General features: G+C 32.0%; 4 protein-coding genes across 6 annotated transcripts; 2 read left to right on the top strand and 2 right to left on the bottom strand.

Moving 5' to 3' along the window:
- Positions 1–5441: 5441 nt before the first annotated feature.
- On the bottom strand, positions 5442–7827 carry LOC106450080 (transcription factor bHLH10-like). Of its 2 annotated transcripts, none has more exons than XM_013891738.3 (4): positions 7777–7827; positions 6899–7680; positions 5785–6234; positions 5442–5709 (listed from the first exon to the last, which is right to left on the bottom strand). In XM_013891738.3, the coding sequence occupies exons 1-4, from the start codon at positions 7781–7783 to the stop codon at positions 5608–5610; spliced, it is 1341 nt and encodes a 446-aa protein (XP_013747192.2). In that variant the 5' UTR covers positions 7784–7827; the 3' UTR covers positions 5442–5607. The 2 variants fall into 2 exon arrangements, with proteins under 2 accessions (XP_013747192.2, XP_048634315.1); XM_048778358.1 differs by having other exon boundaries at positions 5592–5709; positions 5817–6234.
- Positions 7828–10467: 2640 nt separating this feature from the next.
- Positions 10468–12550, bottom strand: LOC106450081 (transcription factor bHLH91). The gene is made up of 4 exons (XM_048778357.1): positions 12349–12550; positions 11290–12074; positions 10746–11207; positions 10468–10655 (listed from the first exon to the last, which is right to left on the bottom strand). The coding sequence occupies exons 2-4, from the start codon at positions 12052–12054 to the stop codon at positions 10554–10556; spliced, it is 1329 nt and encodes a 442-aa protein (XP_048634314.1). The 5' UTR covers positions 12055–12074; positions 12349–12550; the 3' UTR covers positions 10468–10553.
- A 266-nt stretch (positions 12551–12816) lies between these two features.
- LOC106447037 (protein root UVB sensitive 2, chloroplastic) lies at positions 12817–15537 on the top strand. Its single transcript, XM_013888882.3, has 10 exons — positions 12817–12929; positions 12993–13127; positions 13211–13299; positions 13403–13487; positions 13717–13776; positions 13857–13950; positions 14031–14128; positions 14389–14568; positions 14650–14772; positions 14858–15537. The coding sequence occupies exons 1-10, from the start codon at positions 12918–12920 to the stop codon at positions 15281–15283; spliced, it is 1302 nt and encodes a 433-aa protein (XP_013744336.2). The 5' UTR covers positions 12817–12917; the 3' UTR covers positions 15284–15537.
- A 6547-nt stretch (positions 15538–22084) lies between these two features.
- Positions 22085–24064, top strand: LOC106450082 (transcription factor MYB14). Of its 2 annotated transcripts, XM_048778356.1 has the most exons (4): positions 22090–22368; positions 22461–22590; positions 23279–23555; positions 23592–24064. In XM_048778356.1, exons 1-4 carry the CDS (start codon positions 22236–22238, stop codon positions 23802–23804), a joined length of 753 nt encoding a protein of 250 aa, XP_048634313.1. In that variant the 5' UTR covers positions 22090–22235; the 3' UTR covers positions 23805–24064. The 2 variants fall into 2 exon arrangements, with proteins under 2 accessions (XP_013747195.2, XP_048634313.1); XM_013891741.3 differs by having other exon boundaries at positions 22085–22368; positions 23279–24064.
- The last annotated feature ends 341 nt before the right edge of the window (positions 24065–24405 follow it).

The raw sequence follows: 24405 nt of genomic DNA, 5'->3' as shown, positions 1-24405 counted from the left end.
CTTAGAATTGTGTCTAGGCTTAAGGTTGATAGTTTGATTGATCATCTGCCATCCTTAGTTCGATACTTGATCACCCAAGGTCTAATCCCTATACCCATGAGTTCTCTTTTCCTTTAGTCAAGAAAGTATCATTCTGTTATTGCTTTCTAGTTTTAGTCATAGTTTAAAACCCATCTAAATCATTGGTTGCACTTAGATTAAGTGAGTACTTGCATTCTCAGTGCTTTGATATCCCTCAGAACTGGTTCGACAATCTTCTATACTACAACATTTGTCTTAGGAGCCTTGAAAACTCCTAACATCACTTGCGTAATCATTATTGTTAATTTCATGATTCGTTGGTTGTTTGACTTTCTTTGGTAACTTTTTTTGATTAAAACATGTTTATACCATGAAGATAAAGATTCAACAGGGACGTTAAAATAAGGTTTAGACTTTGTTGGATGACATGAAGTGTTTTTTTTTTTCCACAAGATATTCAGTCATCTCTGAAAACGAGTTTTGTTTGTAATCTAATGTCAATGATTTGTATGTCGTTAAAGTATGAGTGTGAAAAGAAATAAAGGAAATAAGCTTCTGAGATTAAAAGCATGTTAGTTTAAATTTCATGTGAATATATGTAAGCATTGATCGTGCAACTATTATAGGTTAAGCGAATTGAATCACCAAAAAAAATGGAATTCAATTTTTGTAACTTATTTTGTGAAAAGACGGAAACCAACTTAAAGCAAAGACTATATATATATCTCAAAACAAAAACTTTATAAATATAAACTAAACCAAAGTGGCATAACAAATCTTTTTACAAGACCTTTTTCAACCGAAATTTCATGACTGTGGAGTGAAAGTTTAAAGAATAAAAAAAAATTGTCGATCATTTCAATTAAAATCCAAAAGAGCAATAAAAGTGATACACATAAAAGTCTAGTTTAAATAGTCCAAACATCAAGATTTTTATAAACATGTATTGTAACATGTGAAAAGATGAATTCAGCTATCACTATGTGGTTTTTTTCACTTTGGAAGCATCGCCTCCCTTTGCATCATCATGGCCGGCCTTCCAGACTCAACACCGTGAGACCCCAATCAACACCGCTGCTTACCGTCATTAAGCTTCTCCGCTATCTAGATCGTGTATCACCGGCTGATTCTTCATCCCACAAGAGCTCTGGCTAATATAGCACATAAAAAGGCTCCACGATGGGAATATATATCAAAAATATTACTCTTGGTAAAATGAAGAGCCAAATATGAAAGGAGAGAACCACTAAAACAATAGAGAAAAGGAGACTCAGATCTAAACCAACCCAAAAAAACACAAATCCGAAACCTAGTAGAACGGGATAATTAAATAATCCACCTTTAAACTCAACAGAAAACACTAAATTTTTTTTGGGAAAATTGCCAAAACAGAACAAAAATTTGGCATGATTGTCCCTATAGTATAAATCTATTTTTTTCAATTTTATCTCTCTTTTGCCCTTTCTATTTCTGAAACATAATAAAAAAAAAAGTTTTATGAATCAAAAAAATAATTAAAAATATAAACAATTAATAGAACACCCATACACACAGCCACATATTTTTTTCTTATTGAAAAATTTGATAAATAAAATTTTCAAATTACGTTCTACTAAAAGTAGAATTCGTCTTCTACGGAAATTGGGTTGGTAGAAAGCGAAATCTAGAATAAACAAGTCCATCTACTTGTTTTAGAACGCACAATCTACTTTTAATTCAATTTCTAAATATGGAGAATGCGAATTCTACTAATTGTAAAGATAGATACTTTTCTGATAAATGCAGTTTCTACTTTTTACGAAGTACTCTAGAATTTCTCGAATCTGAAATCTAGAAACTACATGAACGTCTACATACAGTAGAAATTGTATTCTAAATTTTTGTCATGGTTCTACGCTGTGTAGAAGGTGTCTTCTACGGATAATACCATCTGTTTTTTGCGAAAATTAAGGAAAATCCAGTTAAGAAAATATTCTTAAAATATTTTTAAAATATTCTAACTTCCTAAAATGTGTTTTGATCGATTTTCTTTGTCAAAATATTAAAAAAAACGATTTTGCATTTCTTCTTCATCAATCTATGATTTTTTCATAGTTTCTCTTGTGATTCTCAGAAACTCTTGTTCTAGACTAGATGCATATCTATACAACATGTGGTGTTTGGAAATTAGATGCAACTACGGGATGGGTTTTTTCGGCTGATGGCAAAAGGGGTAGGTTACTATTATTGGAGTCAAGTTCTATCTTAGAAGATTTAAAAAGAATGGTTTTGGAGGATTTTGATATGGATGAAGATAGTTTAGCCGACTTGGAGTTTAGTTATCTATCTACTAAGTTGATTAATACATCAACATGTCCACATGTGATCACTGCAAACAATTGACAGCTTAAGAATTTTGTTGGTTTTGTTAAAAGAATGTTTCTACTCAATTGGGTGTAACATATAAAGACAAAGCTGAGAATCCTAATGAAGCATACTTTGATCTTAACAAAACTCAATACAAAGTAGTTTTCTCTGCTCAAAGTGTTTATCTTTAGGTTATAAATTCAGATTAGCCGCACCAAAGATAGCAGAAGTTCCAAGCATGGATTTTATTCCAACCAAGTAAACACTATTACACTAACACCAACTGTTCCTGAGAGAACAAAAGATAAAAGAGAACTCTAAAACATTTATACAAGGTGATAAAGAACTGAGATAAAGCTTAAACCCTCATGCACGCTTTCTCCTGGCCAAAACAGGGGATCTTTTGGTCGAATGAGAAACCAGACCACGAAGCAACGCCACAATCCCAAAACCCATGCAAGCCAAATACATGGGTAACAACCTGTTAGATATCCTCCCTGAACCTATTATATCTCCAAGCTCAGCAGCCTAAAAGATTCCCAGAAACCAAAAAAAATAAAAATAAATAAGAAGGACAAAAGATACAACAAAGTGAAGCACATATTCAAGCAGAAACCTATAAACAAAAATTCAACCAATATCAGACTTAAGAAAGAACACTTTACCATGGAAGTAAGGAAGCTCCATACAACAAGCAGGTGGTACCGTACCAAGAATTTCTTTCAATCGGTTCACATAATCGTTAACTAAATAGAACAACAACATTATTATTACTAACAATGGAATATGTAACAGTACTATTATTCGAGAAAGGGTAAGATTTACCTTTGTGTCGCCTTCTTGTCATGAGAGAGAGATGGAGGAGACTTGATTGTCTCTGGTAGCCGTTGTCTTGGCGGAGGGAAGAGACAAATCGCCTTTGTGTCGCCTTCTTGTTGTGAGAAAGAGGGAGTCGGGATTGCCGTGAGAGAGAGAGATGGAGTAGGGGATCATGTTTAGTTTAATTTAGGGTTTTTGGTTTATTACCTTTTTTAATATTCTGTTTTTTTTTTGTTTAGATTAATTTAAAATATAAAATATAATTATAAACTAATTTATTTGATTAAAACAAGGGTCAAATTCGGGATTACGAAAAATATTATACTATAGGGACAACTTTATGTTGGTATTATACCAAAGGGACAAAGAGGCTGAATTTTTGTTCCGTTTTGGCAATTTTCCCAATTTTTTTTGAATCATAACTCGTTTAGAAGAATCCACATTATGATGAGGGATTCCTCGTATATTGCAATAAAAGAAATTCAGTAAATTTAAATAGGAGAACTGTAGTTAGGGAGCTTGTTCGATTCTATAGCAACCAAATAGATTTTTATCTAGACTAAAAATGAGTAATCTATTAAATCTTGAATAATCTTGAATAAATCTTTGGTAAAATAATCTATTGGAAAAAAATGTTGTTCTAGGGTGATCCCCGCCTGGTCGTGCAATGTAATTTCCAAAATCGGTGTTAACAACATTGTAAGCAACTTGTATCAGTAGACAAATTTGGTCTTTTCAAATTGTTTTTGTATTCAAATCATCTGAATCTGAACTTAAAAAAAAAAAAATATATATATATATATATATATATATATATATTCTGGATTACAAAGAAAACAAACAAGAGTTCTTTGAAAATTCTTAAGCTTTTAAATATTTGGTTTTCAATTCATTTTCGTTTTTCAATACAATAGCTGGATTTATCATTCTGTAACACTTATTAGCTGGATTTATTAAGAATAAAATAACTAATAGGGTACAATATGAATGATATATCCTGTTGGGTCCAAAGTCAACAGCGATCAGCGACTTGAGAAAACCTTCACCTTTCCTTTATATTTTTTATATGTGTTGTCACTCTGTATTGCTACGACTAACCTCCGATGATTTTGATGATGCTGAAAATAACAGCGACACCACACACAGCTTTATGAAGTAGTGATAGTTTCCACGTCTTTAACCTCAATAAGTTGTTAGCTTATTTTATTTTTTTGAGTCGTCGTTGCATTTGCTGCGACTGTAAAAGACGTCTGTGTTTTATTCAAAAAAAAAAAAAGACGTCTGTACAGTACCTTCTTTTTTTTTGAACTTAACGTCTGTACAGTACTTGATAAATATTACAGACTTTTTATTAAATAACTTTTTTTCTAAAATCAAAACTAAGAGATAGGGATAACACAAAATGGTGGGATTGTTTGCTTCTGTCTAAAGATTATACCCTTTTTAAGTAACACTTCGAATAACTAAATAGTTTGAATATAAATGAAAATTTGGATCTATACTAAGTATGGTTTTACTGAAGTATTTGATATTAGATCATTTTTGCTTTTTAGCTTAATGATTTACCCAAAATGAGAATTCGCTGCTAAAAGCATTTATGTCAGGTGATATGTTTATCAATAGTTTTTTTTTGTCGGAAAGTTATTAAAATAGTTTTATTAGCAAACCATATTTAAATGATACAGTTATATAATATTATATATATGTATATTTTATGTGAGCCTGTTCGAAATAGAGAATAGTCCAAAAGAGTAATAGACAACAAGAAATTGACAAGAGAGCTTTAGGAACAAAAGCATATCCAAAATATTAAAGAAAGACCAACTGATAGTAGGTATATAATTATACCTCAAAAATTTCAAATAAGTGAATCCGGTTTGACTCGGTCCGATGAAGTTGAACTGCAATCCAAACATCTTGGTTCACCGGTCCAGTCTGAGTTTATGAGTTGCAACTTACAAGATACAAAAGCCCAATACACAACTTTACTCCTAAAGAAACTTATTACCAAATTTGAGATACATCATCCAACTTTTTTCTCAAGTTTTGAAGATTATGTTAATAAGCTAACTAATCAACAAACGATCACAATGTTTATTTCTCAAGTTTACTAAAGATGTTGGTTTAAACTGCGGTTTTGAAAAGTTAGAAGCCTCATGTTTGAACATAATTCAGTTTCATTTGAGTTTTAGTTGTGCAATTTTCCAGGCTTAAGAGTTTCAATATTATACCAAATAAACTCAAGACAGATTAAATGGTGAAAAAACGAAATCCATAAAGCTAGAAAGATATTAGAGTTAGACAAAATCAAGATAAAAAGCTAAAATAACTGGAAAACTACCAGTGATTAAAACCTAATCAGTCATTAGGATGTAAGTAAACACAGTGATTAAAAAGCAATCAGACACCACTGTCTGTCTCTCAGTAGCCGTTGGTAGGAACCGCTTCCATGTACTGTTTCTCCACAACTTCCATCACTGTGTCTGCAATTCCACTCGCATACACACAAGATCCTTCACAAATCTGCTCCAAATCAAAAAATTAATCTAATCTGTTTTAGTGTTGAAACATTATGAAAGCATTGAGATTTTTCACTACCTTAGTGTTGAACAAGAAGCTGTAATGCTCACCAATCTGTCCTCCTGCAACATGGTGAAGATCTAGCTTAAGCTGATCAAGAACTTTAGTTGTGAACAACAAACAGTTAATCTTCTTCTTCTGAACAACCTTGATGGTCACTTCATCATCTATGATGCGTACATCAACCTCAGTGACTTTCGACTTCCTCTTCAGCCAAGAACATCTCAGTGACTTGTTGTTGTTCTTCTTGTTGAAACAAGATTGGTCTACTTCGCTCTGTGGTCTGTAACTCACATTGTCTTCTTCTTGTTCTACTTCTAAGTCTTCTTCTCCACCAGTTTTAGCTTTCTTCTTGCTCCTAAACTTCCCAAACTTTTTCTTCTCCACAAGCATCTTAAACTCCTCTATTGTCCTTAACAGCTCTTTGATGTAATCTATTGCCTCTCCAACGATTGATGCTCTATCACTCTGTGACATAAACAACAATGTCTCTCATAGTATCATATATAGTCATGGGCACATTTATCTAGAACCAAACCAAAACGAACAGAAAAACAAGGTTTTGGTTATGGTTTAAATCCTATCAATTACCAAAAAACAGATTCTATATCCTCTAGAATCAAAAAATAGACAGGAACCAAAAACAGAATGGATATCGGAATTTCTATAATATCGTTTATATACTTATAAATATTAACTATATTTAGTTTTAAAATAATCAAATATTTTTTAAATATTATTTATAAACCAAATTATCCGAAGTTTTAAAATAATCAAATATTTTTAAAATATTATTTATAAACCAAATTACCCGAAAAGAAACAAAGTACCCAAATATTTTAATCAAAATTTTCTTAATTTTATATAAAATTTTGAATTTCTGACTTTTTAATTCTAATGAACCGAAAGTTCAAAACCGAACCATAACCAAATTAGACCCAAAATTATCTCGGATATTAGCCGGTTCCCAACTATATTATCCGAAACAAACCGAATAACTAAACCGAAATTCCTAATTATCCGAACGGATCCTATATCTCTAGACCGAAAACCCGAAAACCCGAAACCAAAACAAATCAAACCGATATCCTAATTGCCAATAGTCATGATGGAAAGTAAAGTAAAGCTAAACCTTTGTGGGATTTGGAATGAGGTTCTTGAGGTCGAAGAAGCGATCATTGAAGTGAACTCTTCTCTCACGTTCTGTAGGGAAAGTTCTCGACTTTCCTGATCCTCTTCCCCTACGGTTATTACCACCATTGCTAAAATCGAAAGCTCCACTCTCAAACCCACCATTGTTGTTGTTGTTTCCTGGTTCGTGATACATCATGTTGATCCCTCCTCCATTAGCATCCATCTGAATCTGTTCTTCAACTCCTAGTAGACAAGAACCGTTTGGTAGCGGGTTGTTGTCTCGAGGCTGTAGAGGGAAGTTGAGATGGAAGAGAGGGTCGTACATGACAGCAGCAGCAGAGGAAGAAGACATGATGTCTGAGAAGGAGATCGATGAGTTAGGAAGAGGGAGTGAGCATCTAGGCAAGTGTAAGAGACTAAGCAAGTCAGGAGTTGTTGTGGAGTTAGGACACATGTTGTTGAAATCTTGATAACCATTGTCCCAGTTAGAGTGTTGTTGTTGATTATGAGACATCTGGTGAATCAGATTGTATTGGTTCTCACAAGGAGGAGGAGGAAGAGGGTTGATGTGAAACTGAAATGGTGTGGAAGAGTCTTGTGGGCTGAGATGGAACTCTTCCACATCAAGACTGCAGTTGCTGTTGCTTGTGCTTCCGGCTACCAAAATTTGCGGCGGCTGTGGTGGTGGTTGGACTTGAGAGAAGCTGCTCTCCGCCGTAACTGATGCCGGAGTGTTGGGGTCGAAACAAGGCATCTCCTCGTAAATGCTTCCTCTTTCTTCTGCGTTTGTAACAGAGAAAGAAAAAAAAAACACAATTTAGACTTTCCAAGAACACAACAAAAGAAAGAGAGCTGACTGAAAAAAAAAACAGTGACCTTCCATGAAGATGGTTTGAAGGAGTCAATATGATTCTCGAACACCTGCAAAATCAACAGTAACATGATTCAACCATTTTTTAAAAAAGATTGGAACTTGGAACCTAATTTCAAACAAGTTCGCTCTTTTTCAATCTTAAAAACAAAACCCATTTTAGATTCTCTTAAGGAGAAACGATTGCTCCTCCGTTGTCCACAAGTTAAATAAATGGGTTTTAGCGTTTGAGTTTGACAACAAACAGAGGAAGAGAAAAGATATACAGAGTAACGTGAGTTCAAAGGTTGAACCTTGCAAGGATTAGTTCTTCTGGATGTCTTCGCAACTTCAGGAGAAGAAGGAAATTTCAGAAACAAGTCTCACACTGTGTTTCAAATATACGGACATTTGCAGATGAGACAAACTATAAAGACAAGGGTACACAAAAAAATATGAATTTTTTAATTATTGGATTTGAAAAAGAAAATAATGTCTGTTTTTTTTTCAATCTGGAATAATATTTGTGTGCAAACACTTCAGTAATTGTAACAAGTTTGAAATTTTATTTTATTTTTAACGCTGATAAAAGTTGGCATTTAAAAATAAATAATTACGTGAAATATTGTTGAGGTTGTTGTAGTTGGAGCATGTGATTTCTCTTTCTCATTGTGGCCAAACATGAAGGTCTGTTACAAAAAAGACCAGAAGATGTGTCCCTTTCCAAGTCTCTCAGGTCTTTGCAACACTTAAGGGTGTTTCGGTCGTTACAAAGCGATATGCTCCTCATTGAGGATTGTGGGCCCCATGTGCTACCTAGCTACCCCTGTGGCAGAAGTCTCACACCAACTAACCGCTAAAAATTATAAACTTGTTCTTACAGCAAATGCCAAACATTTTCAATATAAAAAGGATTATGAAACTTAAACTACGCATTATATGACAATGAATATACGCTTTGGAAAAATTAGTCTACTGTTCTTAACTAGTATTTTGGAAGAACATCAGATTTACTGAGTAAACATTAACCCTACAAAGCTAGTTTTGGATCAACCAAAGTAGAATAAATATCTTCTTGCAGTTAGGTCATGCGATATATGTTTATAGCAAAGAAAGTGAGGTTGTTTGAAGATATGTAGATGTGGGTCCCACAATGAGATAATAATATACTTATATTTAGGGGTATTATCGTAATATTACAAGAGCTAGGAAATTCTTGGTCACCTACCTCTCTCATACCATGCTATCTCTGTCTGTCATATCCATCTTATACAAACTTTGATTAATTTTTGTTGAATTAAACTCAATTTCTACAAAAAACTTTAGTTTTTTAATATTATAAGTGAATTATGATTTATAAAATTTAGACATATATTTATAATCTTCAAAAATCCAAAATCTTACATACGTTTGTGTCCAAATGAAGATAACCTTTTATTAATTCACTAAATTAATTTGAAGTTAACTGTTAAAAGTACCAACTTTAAAATTAATGCCGTTATCTATTTTTAAAGCTAAAACACTTTTATTTAAAATTGAAATGGTAAAAGGTTATGCGGGTCGTAAAATAATGTGCATGTTTGATCCATCCATAACCAAATGTTTCAGAAAGAGATTGGATTAAGAACTTAACTAAAGCATTCAAACATCTCAATTTTGAGTTTTTAACAATTAACTATTAGAGATGTTTTTGTAAGAATATAACAGGACTGGACCTCACTTTTCTGAAAATATAAAATATGATCTGAACCAGAACTGGTCGTCCCAAAACCTGGCTTAAGAAATGTAACCCGTCACCTGACGAGGATGAGAAATTTTTTAGATTTTTGGATTATCTAACGCTAAATTTGGTTATATATAAACTAGATGGAACATGCATGATTATATTTCATCATCAATAATTAAGTTTAGGTCATTCATTTTTCCAGTAATCAAAATGATTTACATGGAGAATGTCGTATTATACAATATCCAAAGATATCATTTGCATGTGATCGACGTTGAAAAGTTACCACATCATTATCTGAATCTCCTACATAATATGGACGTTGGAATCTTAAAGGAAGATATGATGGATCTGACATTTTGTAGCCCCCAAATAAAATTTTAGCCGGATCATAACCTGAATTTGACTCCAAACCAAGTTTTATTTAATTAGTCTTGCAATTAAGTAAACATGGATTAGAAAAAATGCCAAAAATCGACAAGTGAAGCCTAATTATTGCCGAAAAGAGAAGCCACGCAGCGTTCATCCACAATTTCAATCACTTTGTGTGCAATTTGCATATATTGCTGATCCTTCATATATCTGCATTTTATTCAATCATTATAATCCAATATATATATATATACATATATATATATTTAAATCCATAATTCAGAATGGAATATAAACATGTAGTGATTGATCACTGACCTTGGTTTTGAGTAAGAAACGTAATGCTCACCAAGATGTCCTCCATCAACGTAACATCTGCCAAAACCTGATCAAAGTGTTACAATATCGAGGCTATTGGATTACCTATAAACTATGAAGATTAAGTGATTATATATGTTCCACCATCAATATTTCTTTTTCTAGATAATTTATTTTTGTTGTTAAAAGTTTATTTTCCATTAATAAGATTATAAGAATGGCTTAGGAGATTAGGAGAATATGGCGCTTGCATGTGTCTTTGTTTTAGCATAAAATATCCAAACTAATTAAATAACATAAATCTAGCTCCAAAAAAGATTTTATTTAGTCCTGAAATGAGTAAACATAGAATACAAAAGTTAGAAATATATAAAGTTAGCCTAATAATTAGTAGTTGTTGATAGGAAGAGCAGCCATGTAGTGTTGATCCACAACTTCAATAACTTTGTTTGCTATTGCGCTTGCATATATTGTTGATCCTTCATTTATCTGCATTTTATTCAATTATCGTTACCAAAACTCATTGCCAAGTTATTATAATTCAAATCAAGATTTGTACTAGATTCATTGATCACTTACCTTAGTGTTAAGCAAGAAACTATAATGCTCACCAATCTGTCCTCCAGAGACATGGTGAAGATCGAGATGTAGATGATCAAGAACTTTGGTGACAACCAACAAACAATTAATCTTCCTTTTCTGAATAACTTTGATTGTTACTTCATCATCAACAATCCTAACATCAACTTCTGTCACTTTTGATTTCCTTTGCAGCCATGAACACCTCAGCGAGTTGTTGCTTGAACACTGGTCTATTACATCACTCTCAGTCTTCTTGTCCATGTTTTCATCATCATCATCTTCATCATTGACAATATTAAGATCATCCAAGTTATTGTTGTTGCTGTTGTCTACTTCATTGTTGTCCTTATGTCTCCCACCACATCTTTTCCTCTCAACCAAATACTTAAGCTCACTCACTCTTCTCTGCAACTCGTTAATGTAATCAATTCCATCTTGAAGAATGGATGCTCTATCTCCCTGATAACATGTAAATATTATATGAATTCAGCAAAGACGAATTAAATATATTAATTTACATAAAACAAGCAATATAACTAACCTTGCTAGGGTTAGGAATGAGCAGTTTCAAGGCCTCGTAGCGCTCATTCAAGTGACATCTTCTTTCACGCTCTGTCGTGAAAGGCTTGTTCTTTTGCTTTCCTCTTCTTTTACGCCTAATGTTTTTGCTAAACTCGATGATACCGCTATCGAACTGATCATTGTTGTTCTCATCACCAAGATTTTGCTGATCTCTTTGAGTATTAGTAATATTGGTATCGGTTCCAAGAAAGAACCCTGAGTAGTCATCAGCAGTAAGGATCACCGGAGGCTGTGGAGGAAGGTTTAAGTGGAAGAGCGGGTCGTATGAGATGCAAGAACCGGACATTATGTCCGATAGGTTTGAGCTTGGTAATGGAACTGAACTTTTAGGCAAATGCAAGAGGCTGAGAAGATCAGGAGTTGGAGTTATTGTTGTGTTTTGATCTGAAGGGTTCATGAAGAATCCATAGTTGTCAACAGAAGCAGCCCAGTTTGAGTCGTGAATCATCTGTTGGATCAGATGGTTGTTATCGTTGCTGATTTGGTTTTGAGTTTCTGAAGAGACAACCGATGGAAAAACAGAGAACTCATCCATCGTTGGGAGTTTTAGGTCGTCACTGAAGGTGTTTGTTGTGCTCCCGGCGATCATGACTAGTGGTTGGAACTGTTGCCTTACCGTAAAATCTATTTCTGTGGCCGTGGTTGAGTCATAGTAGCCGCCGTTGTTGTCGACGGTTGCTTCCAGCGTTGGATTAGGATCAAAACAAGAACTATCCTCATACATTCTCTACAGATTTTTTTTTTTTCTGAAACAAGCAAAAGAAAAAAAAAACCTCTAAAAATGTTATTCACTACCGTAACCATTAATACACGGCCAATGGATTTATCAGTGATCATTAAACACAAACTATAAAAGAGAGAGATAATTTACATAACCTCCAAACCTAATATCAAACTAATTCCTTTTAGGTTTTGTTTTATGCTGACCTATATATCTTCTTTTCTCTCATATTTTCTTTTGTTTTGACTCAATCTTAAACTTAGCACACATGTATAGAGAAGGAAAAGCTCTAATTACCAGAGTTATGCGTTGTTGAGATCTTCTACTTCTTGGTCTTCCTTGGAAACCCTTAATAGCACAAACTATTTATTCATAATTTTCTGCTTTACACCTTGGAAGATCATTTCAACATTTTGAACTTCAAATTCAAGGAAAAGAAGGAAGCTTTTACGTTTGCTTTTAATTCTGTTTGATGAGGTTAGGGTGTATTAATTAATATATGAAACAATTAATATTAATAAATCTGTATATTAGTATCAGAGATCAGTTGGGTCATGCAATCTCGCTTTTGGGGGACCAACGGCAGTGGACCCCACTGAAAAATCTCTTTTTTCTTCCTTGCATTCTTTTGCGGTCAAGGATAGTTACGTCATTTCAATCACTCCACGATGATTCGTGGGCTTAGCCTTCTCGGCCCATATTATATAGCAACAAAAAAAACTTGGGCTGAGAAACAGAAGGGAGCTTGGCAAACGACGACGTTTTGTTGGTTATTGCTATCCCATCTCTTTCTATCGTGTGTTTACAAGCTCTAACGGCGGTTCACTCGAGCTCCGGCGACTCCACTGCCCCATCGATTCTCAACCATGCAGTTCCTGGTCAGATTTCAAATTTCTCCATTTTGTTTTACAACTGAACGAATTTGGTGAAATCGAAAACAGGAGAAGGTGAAAATGATAAAGAAGGAAGAGCCGCCGGTGACGGTGAAGAGCCCCGAAAGCTTACCTCTTTACTGGTACGAAACCTCAGATTCCGTCTCTCGCCGCTTCCACTTCGAATCCGATGGGCACCTCTCTGTAAACCTCTCTCTCTCTCCCCTTAGCTTCACCAATCTTCACTCCGAATTTGAATTATGTATGTTGTTTTTTTTTCTGTTTAGATGAAACTTGTGGATGACGCAAGGCCAGTTCCTCAGAAGATGGTTGAGTCTTTCCTTAACAAGTTCTTTCCTTCTGGATATCCTTACAGGTGACTCAGTGTTAAGCAAGAGAAAGATAAAGGCTTTGTTTTGTGTAGCTTAAGTGCTTTATAACACATTGAAAAGCTTTTCTTTTTCTTTTGTTGTGCATAGTGTGAACGAAGGATATCTTAGGTACACACAGTTTCGAGCACTTCAGCATTTCTCTAGTGCTGCGTTATCAGTCTTATCCACTCAGGTCTTCTTCCTTCTTCACTCTTGCTTTCTTGTTCTAAGTTCCACTTCGTTTCTTCTGCTTGACCGGCCTTGTTGAGACTCATGGGGTCTAAAACAATTACAGACTGAGGAATAAATGATCAATACACATGTTATTAACCACTAAACTTTGGAGTCCTTTGGCATAAAGTGAACTGTTGCAATGGAGTTTTACCATGGATGTATGATTATTTGGCTTTACTTCTCTGCAGTCGCTGCTATTTGCTGCAGGCTTGCGGCCTACACCGGCTCAAGCAACCGTCGTCAGCTGGGTATGTTGCCACTTTAGTTCGTGTACTTGTTCTGAGCCTACAGGTGACGGAAATTTGTGTTGACTACCTTGGTTTAATAGATTCTTAAGGATGGGATGCAACATATGGGAAAGCTGATTTGTAGCAATTTGGGTGCAAGAATGGACTCTGAGCCTAAACAGTGGAGGATCCTGGGTATGCATCATTCTTCAGCTACATCTTTCTGCTAATGTCTTCACTGTCAACCATAAAACGTAATTAACTTTTTTTCACAGCTGATGTGCTCTACGATTTTGGTACTGGTCTGGAACTCGTTTCTCCTTTATGCCCACATCTGTTTCTTGAACTGGCTGGTCTTGGGAACTTCGCTAAGGTATAGACATCATCTCAATTTTTTTAATTATAAGTGAGAATCTATCAGCTCTTATGCAAAATGCACTGAATCTTTTTGATCCAAAGAGGATTGAAGTGAAACTGTTCTTAGATCAGCAGTGTCTAGTGTCCAGTGTCTACGTTCCTCAACAGTGATATAAGCTTTCTAGAGACCATCTTATTGTAAATCAATCAGCTTCACTGGCTGGTTGTAGATATCTCTGTGTTTCACATTCTTCTGGTATTGTCTTATTCAAATAGGGAATGGCTGTGGTTGCAGCAAGGGCAACAAGATTACCGATATATTCATCTTTCGCCAAAGAAGGAAACCTCAGTGACATTTTTGCTAAAGGAGAAGCTATCTCTACTCTTTTTAATGTTGCTGGGATTGGTGCCGGGATTCAACTTGCTTCCACAGTATGCTCATCAATGGAGGGAAAAGTAATTACCTTCTGCTCATCTGCTAGTCTCTTTTTGTTTGGTTTGCAACTCGCTTATCGTAGAGTACACTGATATCTGCAGTTGGTGGTTGGATCACTTCTCTCGGCTGTGCATGTGTATTGTGTGGTAGAGCAGATGCGAGTAGTACCAATCAACACACTGAATCCCCAGAGAACCGCTTTGATCGTGGCTAATTTTCTGAAGGTATATTTATAATCATTCTTAGTTTGGTCCTCTTAACACCATCTTGTGAATATCTTTTATGACATCATTTTGTTTTGGACTCTAGACTGGTAAAGTCCCAAGACCTCCTGATCTAAGACTCCAAGAAAACCTACTGTTCCCCGAGAAACCAATCCAAGATGCAGGAAACGTGAGAGTAGGAAGGGCTCTGCATAAAGCTGTGAAGCCTTCCCAAGTGCAGAAACTAAAAGAAGTGTTTGCAGAAGAGAAGTTTCTACTGAGTCAAGGCAAATCATGGACCGATATGGTATTGGAGCACGATGCAACTGGTGAAGATGCATTGCGAGGATGGCTAGTTGCAGCTTATGCCAAGTCGATGACAAAGATATACAATGACCCTGATGATGTAATACTGCAAGACGCGTATGACAAGATGAATGATGTCTTCGGTCCGTTTTTGTCTCAAGTGCAGGCTAAAGGATGGTATACCGATAGATTTTTGGATGGCACGGGTACAAGATTTGCTTGGTAGGGTCTGAGTTTCAGGTAAAGTTGTTCAAGTGTAGACACAATCTAGTGGCTGAAGACTAGAGTCAGATTGTTAGGTGAAACCAAAGTGTTGTGGAGAAAAGTTTGAAGGTACGGTTCTTTGTCCTCGTTTGTACTTCTTTTTGGGAGGGTCATTGTTAGGTCTACTACAATATATTATCATATGATTTCAAAGTGGAATCTGATGAATACTTTTTATGAAAATATATTTCTTTTATGTAAAAAAAGTTGGTATCTCTTTGTGGTTTAAATTTTGTATTATCCATGGTCAAATCATGTGTACTGGCAATTTTTATCCTTAGCCATGGACTCTTTAGTCTTTGTTTGGGGTTTTTGTTGCCTGTTGTTGAATATATTAATCTAATACTAGTTGGACGAAATTATCAAAATTACTTTATACATGGCTCCATAGATTTTTGTTTGGACGGAAAACTCGAATCATGATTTTCTGTAAAATAAAGTGTGATGATCATCTGGTTGAACCAAGCTACTGGAGACATGGCTCCATCGATTTTGATTTTTTTTTTCCATCGATTTTGGTTTTGTTTCAGCTTGGGACAAGACTGGAGTCTCGATGGGTAGGTTTCAAATGATGCATAAAGAGTTACATGAAGGGAGACAAAGCAGCTTTAGATGCATGCGAGATTTGTATTTTGTTTGGTGATATATTTAGAAGGTCTTTTTTAGAAATAAATGATTTTCAGAATTCAGATATAGTTTTTTTCTTCCTATAATTAACTTTTCTAAAAGAAATATAGAATATTTTTCTTCATCAAAATTACAGAGGTGAAATTTTATTTTTTGAAATTTTATACGGTGGTTAAGTAATTTAAAATTATTTTAATAATATTTAAATGGGCAATTGTCAATAATAGCACCTTTTGAAGTTTATGTCTCAAAAAGAGCACTAGAAGGAGAAAGTCACAAAAATGACATTCATTAAAGGGTAAAATGTCCCTAATATCCTTGGTTTAAATTAAATAAACAAACAAAAATAAATAAAAAAAAAAAAAAAAAAATTATAGTTTCAGATTATATGTTTTCAGATTCGAAATTTTATAATTTTTAAAAAAAAAATTTTTTTGAATTTTCTTTTTATTTTTTTTTCAAATTTTCTTTTTATAGTTTAAAAATATTTTTTTATTTTTTATTTTAGTATTTATTTTTTATAAAATTTTAAACCCTAATTTCAAAATTCCACCCCTTTAACTCTAAACCCTAAGGTTTGGATTAATTAACCCAAGGGATATAAGTGTATATTTACCTCTTTAATGAAACCTATTTTTGTGACTTTGAGCCTTGAGTGCTACTTTGGGAACAAAAACTTGGTTTGATGCTATCCTAGTCTTTTTCTCTATTTAAATTTAGGTTTTCAGTTATTTTTACAAATGATCTAAAACAGGGGTACAGTGACAAAAAAAAAAGAAGATCTAAAACAGGGGTAATGCGTCATCAACTGCGTCATTTTCTATTACTGTAGTCTCGAAGAGTGTAGCTGTGTAGCATGAAAATAGATAAGTTGGATCAGTTTCAAGGAGATAAATGACGGTCTAACGTATTGAAGAGTGGATTTTTACTTTATAAAGTTTTTTTACATGCACCTATAGATCAATAATGTAACTCAGCCGACCCTGGAAAATTTACAAAAGGAAGAGACAGAATTAGTATTTAAATATTAAATCGGACCCACTAAAATCTATATTTAGTTAGGTCATGATCCATTTGTACATTTTGAATTGAATTTATCAGTTATGAAACAACACTTGCATTATAAAACATGGGACCTTCATAATTGGAGTAGTGTTAATGAGAGAGAAGATAACCCGCATTGTATCAAATAAAAAAAATAATCATAAAGAAAACGGAAAAGAGAAAAAGAAAGTTTGTGAAAAAGAGCAAGATCCAAGTAATGATGGAAATAGATGTCGATGATCTTTGTTTATCTTAGTCTTTTTCTATTGTTATAGTTTTGGTCCAAATACATTTAATTTGAAACACTATTCAAAGTTGCTTTTGACAGAGACAAACAAATAGTTATGTGAAGAAGTTGTAGGTGAGGTATGCAATTATGAAACCTGTAAGAAGTTATGAACTGTGGATCCATATCACAAAATTATCAGTAAAGTCCAATATTTTGGTACATACTGTGATATCATGGTTGTGACTATTTTACTTAGTGACATTCCATATGAAAGATATGCTTCAATGTTTTAAAGGAATTCGCTGGTTTCATTGATTCAAATTTCTACTTACAAGCTAATCATACATATGATAAAAGATTTTTAATATAATAAGAAGTTGGGAAAACAAGAAACGAAAAGAGGAGTCACCAAATCATAGCAAATCATTTCAAAGTTTTGTTTTTTGTTAACATGATCTCACATTATATAAGAAAAGAGGAGCCCTTTTGTACCTACCTATACTTTGATGTCTGTGATTTTCCCTCAATCTTGACACCACAATAGTTTTGGCTCTACATACCTATTTTTATTCATCATAAATGTATAGTTCCTAATAATAAAAGTGTATAATATGCGCATAGAAAAAATATGACACTTTTTAATGTTTCTTATTGACTTATAGGTCCAACAAGATTGATTGAAATTAAAAGTTTAGTTAATTTAGGCCATGATCTGATTGTAATTGAGCACTAAGAGCCTCTTTCTTTGACATTTTATGTTATATAATTTAGACATTCTTTTGAGAAAAAATATATTTTGGACATTTGCTTCATCTTACATTCGTGTTACTCATATATGGCTCCGATCGGAGTCGTGGCTGTCAAGGCTTTGTGGGATTAAACAGTTTCTCAACTCGACAATGTAGCTTTGCCATGTGTGAACAGAATATGTGTACAAACATAAATGCATTTAATTTTTTACAAAGGATTTACATTGAATAATAATATACAAATTTACTCTTTTTTAAATAAAAGAAAAGTTACAAGCATAGACCTACTCAGATTTAAACCAGATCTAATCCTACCGATTAACTTACTATTTAGTAAATGGGCAAATAAACCTTCGTAATCAAAGATCCGAACCGGAACCGAACCAAAATACTTGAAACTGGAACCAGACCGAAACCTTCAAATGTACAAATGCATTTTATATTTCTAAATCCTAAATAATTGAGCCGAACCAAAAATGTAACGGGTACCTGAATATATAAAATATTAGTTATATATATAACATAATTAAATATATATTTTTTAATTTAAAAATCAATAAAAAATTCCCAAAAATATTTGAAAAGACTAAATTATTATAAAGTATCCAAATATTTTTAACCAAAATAATCTGAAATATCCAAGATTTTTATTTGAATCATCTTAAGTATTCAATATTTTACCTAAAATACTCGATATATAACCGAATGAACTAGAACCAAAACCAAATAAAAACAAAAAAAAATTAGATATATTTCAGTTCTTTGTTTTACTATCTGAACAAAACCAAACCTGAAACTACACGAACCGAAAATAGGTCAGGTAGTATCCGAACTGATACCTGAAATGCCTGGACCTACATGTCACTCTAGATTGTAATCGAGGAGGCAATATCCAGTCAAATCTTATATCTATACTTCATCAGAATTCTAGTTCTTACATAAAATTCAAATATCAGAAATACCCATGTATGGATTATTTTTAAATATATTGTTAAGTCAAACGAGAAAATATATATCCCCTATATATTAATTGAGAAACATTACAATTTTTTTTTGTAAACACGTGTCATCACTAGGATGATTCTTAGAATCTTTAGAGAAATAGGTTGGTCCATTTAATTGTATAATAAGTTTTTAAACTAACCATAAAGTCATTAATGTTCATTATTATTTCCTTAAATAAAAGTTACAAAATTTTCTAATGTGTTAAAGTATATATGACAATTAATGATTTTGAATAATAAAAATTTGAGAAAAAGTAGTATTAAAGTATTAAATTTGATAAAATTTTGTTAAAGTATCTTCTATCATTTAAAACTATATTAATAAAATTAAAAACCACATTAACCATATAATAAAATTTAGGTTTTCTGTATATGTTATATTTTGAATTTTTACAAATGACTATAAATTACTAAAATAGTTAAAATTCTCACATTCAAATTTTTTGATCTATGGTTTAAAAATTTTGTTATGACAATATACAAATGATTACAAAATCATATAAGTAAAAAGTATAATTTAATTAATTGTTAAAATTAAAAAAATATATATATATATATATATATATCATTTTAAATTAAACTATATATCATATAAAATCCATAAATATTTTAATTTAGAAATTTACTTTGAACAATTTCTTTTGATAAAAACTTTGAACAAACATTGACAACTTAATTTTTTCAAATTATAAATTACTAAAACTATTAATCCACACTGAAAAAAAAATTATCAGTAATTTAAAGTTTTTGCAATAAAATTTAAAAATGATGAGAAAAATCATATGAGTAGAAAACATCATTTAATAAACATTAATATTAAAAATATACTATATTTATTAATATTATTAAATTTAATTATATATCTATCAAATAGAAAACTATTGTTTGGATTAATAAAATTTATTTATATGTTCACACCAATATAATTATATAAGTATCAGTTACTGAATTTTAAATTATTAAATATATATATTTATTATTTCATAATATGTAAAAATATATAATACCTAAAATAATTTATATATATATAATTTTTATCCCGCGCAAGGCGCATATCCTAAACTAGTTCCAAAATTTTTATTCTAACAAGTATCATTCAATATAGTTTCACTTTCAGTAGATTACACTTGGACCGGTCTTCTATCTAATCCAATTGTTAGGAACGTTTAGGCAATGTATTTTCTCTTCTGCACTTTGAAAAAGATTGTTTTGCTGATATAGTGAATTTAACCTTTTGAAACAAAAAACATATCATTTTGTTGTTTATTTTTGAAACGTTAAAAAACATGCAAAAACCATTCAACTCTAATGATTTTGAGAAACATATCATACGAAAATAAAACATAAGTATCATATATATATATATATATATATAACATTATACTAGGTTAAGATCCGCGTCTTGCGCAAAATGAACATTATATATAAATTATTTTTACGTATTATATGTTATTTTATATATTAGGAAATAATAAATATATATTGAATAATTAAAATTCAGTAACTATTACATATATAATTATTAAAATGGTGCGAACATATTAATTAATTTTTTAACTCAAATAAGCACTTTTTTATTTTTAAATGATATTAACATCATTTTTAATTATATAATGTTTTCTACTCATATTATTTTTTGATTATTTGTGCTTTTTTTATAACAAAACATTTAAATCACTGATAACACAAATTTTATTGTGGGAAGTTACATGATTTTAGTAATTTATAATTTTTTAATAAAATTCACTGCAAAGTTTAAAATTTACATATTAAGTTGTCAATATTTGTTCAAAGATTTTATCAAAAAAACAAATTCAAAGCAAATTTTGAAATAAAATATTTATGTATCTTTTGTATGGTATTTAATTCATATTAAACGATATATACACATATATATATATATATATATTATTCTTAATATTTCTTAAATGAGATTTCATTCTTATATGATGTTGTAATCATATGTATCTTGTCATAACAAAAACATTTAAACCATGGATAACAAAAATTTGAATCTGAGATTTTTAACAGTTTTAGTCATTTTTAGTCGTTTAAAAAAAAATTAAAATATAAGATATACAAAAAATCTAAAATTTTATTAGATTGTTAATCTGGTTGTTTGATTTATTTTAATGAGTTAAAAAAATATTTAAAATGATAGAGGATACACTAATTGTTATCAAATCATTATTATTCAAAATAATTAATTGTTATATATACTTTAGCAACATTAGGCAATTTCTTAATTTTTATTTAAGAAAGGAATGAAAAATATTAATAATTAATTTATGGTTAGTTTAATAAAAAGTTTATTATAAATTTAAATGAACCAACATATTTTTCAAAAGATTCTAAAAATCATTATGGTGATGACACTTGGCTATTTCAAATGTTGTAATGCTTCTCTTTTAATATATAAATGATGTATCAAAATAAAAAAAAATCATGAAATGAGCATTCAACTAGAATTTAAAATCTCTATCAATCTATAATGTATTTTGAAATTGTACCCTGCAAATATTTATGTATGAATATGAAGCTCAACTTCCGAATACTAAAACCAGAGGAGCATAGATCAGGACAAATATCAAATTGAGTTTAGAAAATTTGTCCACCCCTTTCTAGTGCTATACTGCTCATCTGCCTTTACACAAATATCATTTCTTCTTCTGCATAAACTTAAAAAGCAACTTACACCTGGAATAGTAGAACGATATAATATGTTTTCATTTATTATAATTAGTAACGATTAAAATTGACAGAATTTTTCCTCATTTTCTAAATGTTAGAAACATTTAAAAAATATTTTTGTAAATGTAATCACAATTTTTTGTGTACTTTTTATTTTTTAACATACGTAATACCTTATAAAGTTTCTCTGATTAAGTTTCTTACCATTATATCGACCTCACCTAAACGAAGTTACATTGTATTAACTAACTTTCTCATGGCTAAAAAGTTAAAGGAAATAAAGTTGGAAACTTTTGACAGTGTGAATCAAAAGTATGAGAAATTTTCAACTTGGAATTGTCTCACGGTTGCATTTGTAATTAACTAATAATTTTAACCCATATTGTTAATGTCTATATATATATATATAATAAACAGACTAAATGTCTGCATCGCATGCTTCCTTTAACTTCTTTACCCCTCAAAAAACTCCATACCCATCCAACACCTGGCCGTCTAATCATTTCACTCATTTGAGGAGAAAAACTACTAAAATTTTGGTTTATTTTCTTGAGAGTGCAACCGGGAAAAATGGGAAGAGCACCATGTTGTGAAAAAATGGGGATGAAGAGAGGACCATGGACTCCTGAAGAAGATCAAACCTTGATCAACTATATTCATCTCTATGGTCATTCTAACTGGCGAGCCCTTCCCAAACACGCAGGTGATTTTCATTTATTGTGTATATTTATTTTCTATCACTACTTCTTGATCTGTAAGCAATACGTTTTTGGTGTTTCTTTGGAAAATTCTTAGGATTACTTAGATGTGGAAAAAGTTGCAGACTTCGCTGGATTAATTATCTGAGACCAGACATCAAACGTGGCAATTTCACCCCTCAAGAAGAACAAACTATCATCAATCTACATGAAGTGTTGGGCAACAGGTTTGTCTTCTTTTTTTTTTTGGTTAAAGAGAACTAATAATCAATTTGTTCAATAGCCTTGTTCTTTTCGTGAATGCGCAATAAGCGGCAGCGGCAAAGAAAATACAGTTTGACGGAAGCAAATTTAACGACGCGGAAAACTAAAATTGTCGCGAGTGAAACGCCGGAAGTAGAAAATAAAAGAAGCAGTCTTTCCACGAAAAGAACAAGGCTAATGTTTTCTTGAAGAAGGATCAAAAACTGTTTCTGGTTCGAAGATTTTGTATTTTCCTTTAATTTTACTTCAACTCCCTTTTACTCTTTCCACTTTGCAAGTTTATAAATGATCATTTTTGTTATTTCCGGTTTGCAAAATATTTAATTTGTTTTTTAACACTGTGGGGCTGAGGATATTCATTATTTACACCCGTGATTTACTCAGTCTCGAAAGATTTGTTTTCAGAGTTTTTAAAAGAAAAATAAAACAACCTTCAATGTTACTCTTGGACAAGATACGCACCTCGGCCAATGCAAAACATATGGCGTATATTAGCTTTTGTTTTGTTGTCATCTTCTATGTATGATGTATCTCCATGTTTGCTGCTTTAAAAGGCAATATTTAACTAATAAATTGATGAAATCCATAATATATCATATGTAAGACACTTTTCTAATAGTGTTTACTTTTGTTTGTTTGTTATTAATTTAGATGGTCTGCGATTGCTGCAAAGTTGCCAGGACGAACCGACAATGAAATAAAAAATGTTTGGCACACTCATTTGAAGAAAAGACTCAACAAAAATCAAAACAATGGCGGAGACGCCAAGGATATTAACGGTTCTAACGACACCACACACGAAGACAAAGAGCCTGTGGTGGTCCACACAACCTCTCCGCAACAGTTTTCAAATAGCACTACGACACTCGACATATCAGATAATAATAACAAGGACGATACGATGTCGCACGAGGATATTTCTGCATTGGTTGATGAGAGTTTGCACGAGGATATTTCTGCATTGGTTGATGAGAGTTTTTGGTCAGAGGTCGTATCGGTAGATAATTCGAGTAACAATGAGAAAAAGATTGAAGGTTGGGAAGGATTGCTAGAGAGGAATAGTAAGAGACATAGTTATAATAACTCGAAGTTGTATAATGATGACATGGAGTTCTGGTTTGATCTTTTCACTAGCTGTCGTAGGATTGAGGCATTTTCCGACATACCTGAGTTCTGACTTTGAGTTTGTGTTGTTTTTGTCGTTAAGGCTTGAAAGTCTTTTTGTAAACCAAATGAATAAATTTAAAAGTTGTTTCTGTTTCCTCTACGTTAGTTGCATGTAAAATATGAATCGATTACATCATTTTAACCATTTCAGAAGAGCCATTTCGAAGTCAAATAATGTTTCGATTTAGTAGTATTCACATTCAGTTATTTTTTCATTTTAACTATACTACTATTTTTTCGCTATAATTTTATATTTATATGTTATAAGAATTTAGTTTTGTGGTTAAGTTCGATGATTTCAAAAGCTTCTGCAGACTCCTACGTCCAGAATATACAAAATATTACAGATTATGTATTAAGTATGTCAGTTGTCTATCCATTATAGTTTCATATACTGCAATTTGCATATTGTAATGTTTTCCTTTAAAAAGTATATTGTAATATTTTCCCATTTGCAGTACTTTAATCCATTAATAGCAGCAGTAGTTATTTCTTTGTTTCATAATTATTAAACTTTTAAAACGAATAAATGAAAAGAAATATATTTTGTAGACCTTAAAATCTGTGGATGGTCCCTAGTCTAAGTAAACATCAACGTTTACACCATTCGG

Source organism: Brassica napus, chromosome A4, assembly GCF_020379485.1.
Source record: "Brassica napus cultivar Da-Ae chromosome A4, Da-Ae, whole genome shotgun sequence".
Lineage (NCBI taxonomy): Eukaryota > Viridiplantae > Streptophyta > Magnoliopsida > Brassicales > Brassicaceae > Brassica > Brassica napus.
This window is presented reverse-complemented; position numbering and strand designations above follow the sequence as displayed.